The sequence below is a fragment of the Mastomys coucha genome, unplaced genomic scaffold, assembly GCF_008632895.1.
Source record: "Mastomys coucha isolate ucsf_1 unplaced genomic scaffold, UCSF_Mcou_1 pScaffold7, whole genome shotgun sequence".
Classification (NCBI taxonomy): domain Eukaryota; kingdom Metazoa; phylum Chordata; class Mammalia; order Rodentia; family Muridae; genus Mastomys; species Mastomys coucha.
In genome coordinates, this window is record NW_022196913.1 from 67,614,816 (window position 1) to 67,616,336 (window position 1,521).

At 39.6% G+C, this 1,521-nt stretch overlaps 1 protein-coding gene across 2 annotated transcripts in view; it reads right to left on the reverse strand.

Annotated features, from left to right (window-relative positions):
• Window positions 1–1,521, reverse strand: part of LOC116082309 (zinc finger protein 431-like) — a 12,435-nt gene that overhangs the window by 3,041 nt on the left and 7,873 nt on the right. For both annotated transcript variants that reach the window (XM_031359198.1, XM_031359199.1), the window contains exon 2: window positions 166–292. In XM_031359198.1, coding sequence (XP_031215058.1) covers window positions 166–292 — 127 coding nt within the window. The remainder of the gene's footprint in view (window positions 1–165; window positions 293–1,521) is intronic.

Consider the following 1,521-nt stretch of genomic DNA (forward strand, 5'->3'; position numbering starts at 1 on the left):
TTAGAAATTATGAAAACTGTAAGTTACTAATTTCAGTGAACCTTAGAGTCATGCACGACTTATTCACTTAATTATTCCTCCATCTCAATTGAAATTACCAAAGAGCATCAATAAGAAAGAAACAGTTTTCTCTAATTTTCAAAGGGAAAGGAAACTAAGGCTTACCTACAGCACTGAGGTTCCTGTAGGTCTCCAGCATGACATCTTTGTAGAGCTTCTTCTGGGAAGGATCCAGCAAAGCCCATTCTTCCTTAGTGAAGCTCACATGCACATCCTCATAAGTGACTGCATTCTAGAGTATCCCATATATGTGTACAAAAGAGAGCACAGCAGAGACAACATTGGGCATGTATTCTACATAGACCGTGTGTTCATATAATTCTGGGGCCTGCTGCCTTTATTTCCTGACACAGAAGTTCTACTGTAACTACCAAGTCATTTTAGATGGAAATTTAATGAGATTCACCCCATCATTTCTTAGCCCTTTGAATAGGATATAGATGTTTTAAAGAAATGCCAATTAAAGATGTATAAGGAGAAGAACATGAGCAAACACATCAACATTGCTTAGCCCACATCAAAGAAACTGTATGAATAACTACTAAGTATAAAAAACAATAAGCAAAAAACAAAACACAATAAGCAAGCAAGGACTATATGCTCATTGCCTTTAATGTTGCAGTCAGGAGATGGGCAGAAGTATCACATTGTGTGATGTATGGTGTATGGAGTGCTAGCATGGTGTATGCATTGAGTCCTAAAATAGCCAGAGGTACATAGTAAGACAATGTCTCCCCTGAAAGAATCAATGAACCAACCCAGAAAGATAGAAAGAACTCATAGGTTTTTACTTAAGCTTTTTAAGAGAATACACAGTTCAGATGTGTATTCATCTTCTAGAAACCTGAGGTGTCCCAGTTTAAACCTAGGACGAGGACTTGGACTCGAACTAGATGGGCTAAGACTCAGATTCATGCAATCCGCAGTCCCCTGGGCCCAGAGCGCTTGGGCCTGGGGGATGCAGTACCAGTCCAAAGGAGATAGCTATTGCTTTAGACCCAGTGTGTTTTGGGTAGCCTCAGATGTACCGCAACTGCTGAGCTGCCAGATTTACCATCTCTCTTTTACAATGACTGTAAAAGTCTGATGCCATTTCTAAGAAATATATTCAGATCCTGTACTTCATGTGTCGTCTCTGCCATCATTTCTTCATCTACGCCTTGTCTACCTGACTAGGACCCCCATTTCTCCTGCAGGTTGAGGGAGGCCCAGATCGGCCAGCCTGCGGCACACTTGGAAGCCAGAATCACTTCATCCCTATGTTCAAGGCATACATAATCTATAATCTACTTTAGAGAACAGCCAGGACTAACAGAAAAACTTTGTTTTCAAAAACAAAAACAAAATTTAAAAATATAAAAACATTAGGTGAACAAAATAGCTTAGCAGTGAATAGAAAATGCTTCTACTGTATCTTATATAATTTAGGAATAGAGATATTAGGGGGAGGCATGACAGCAT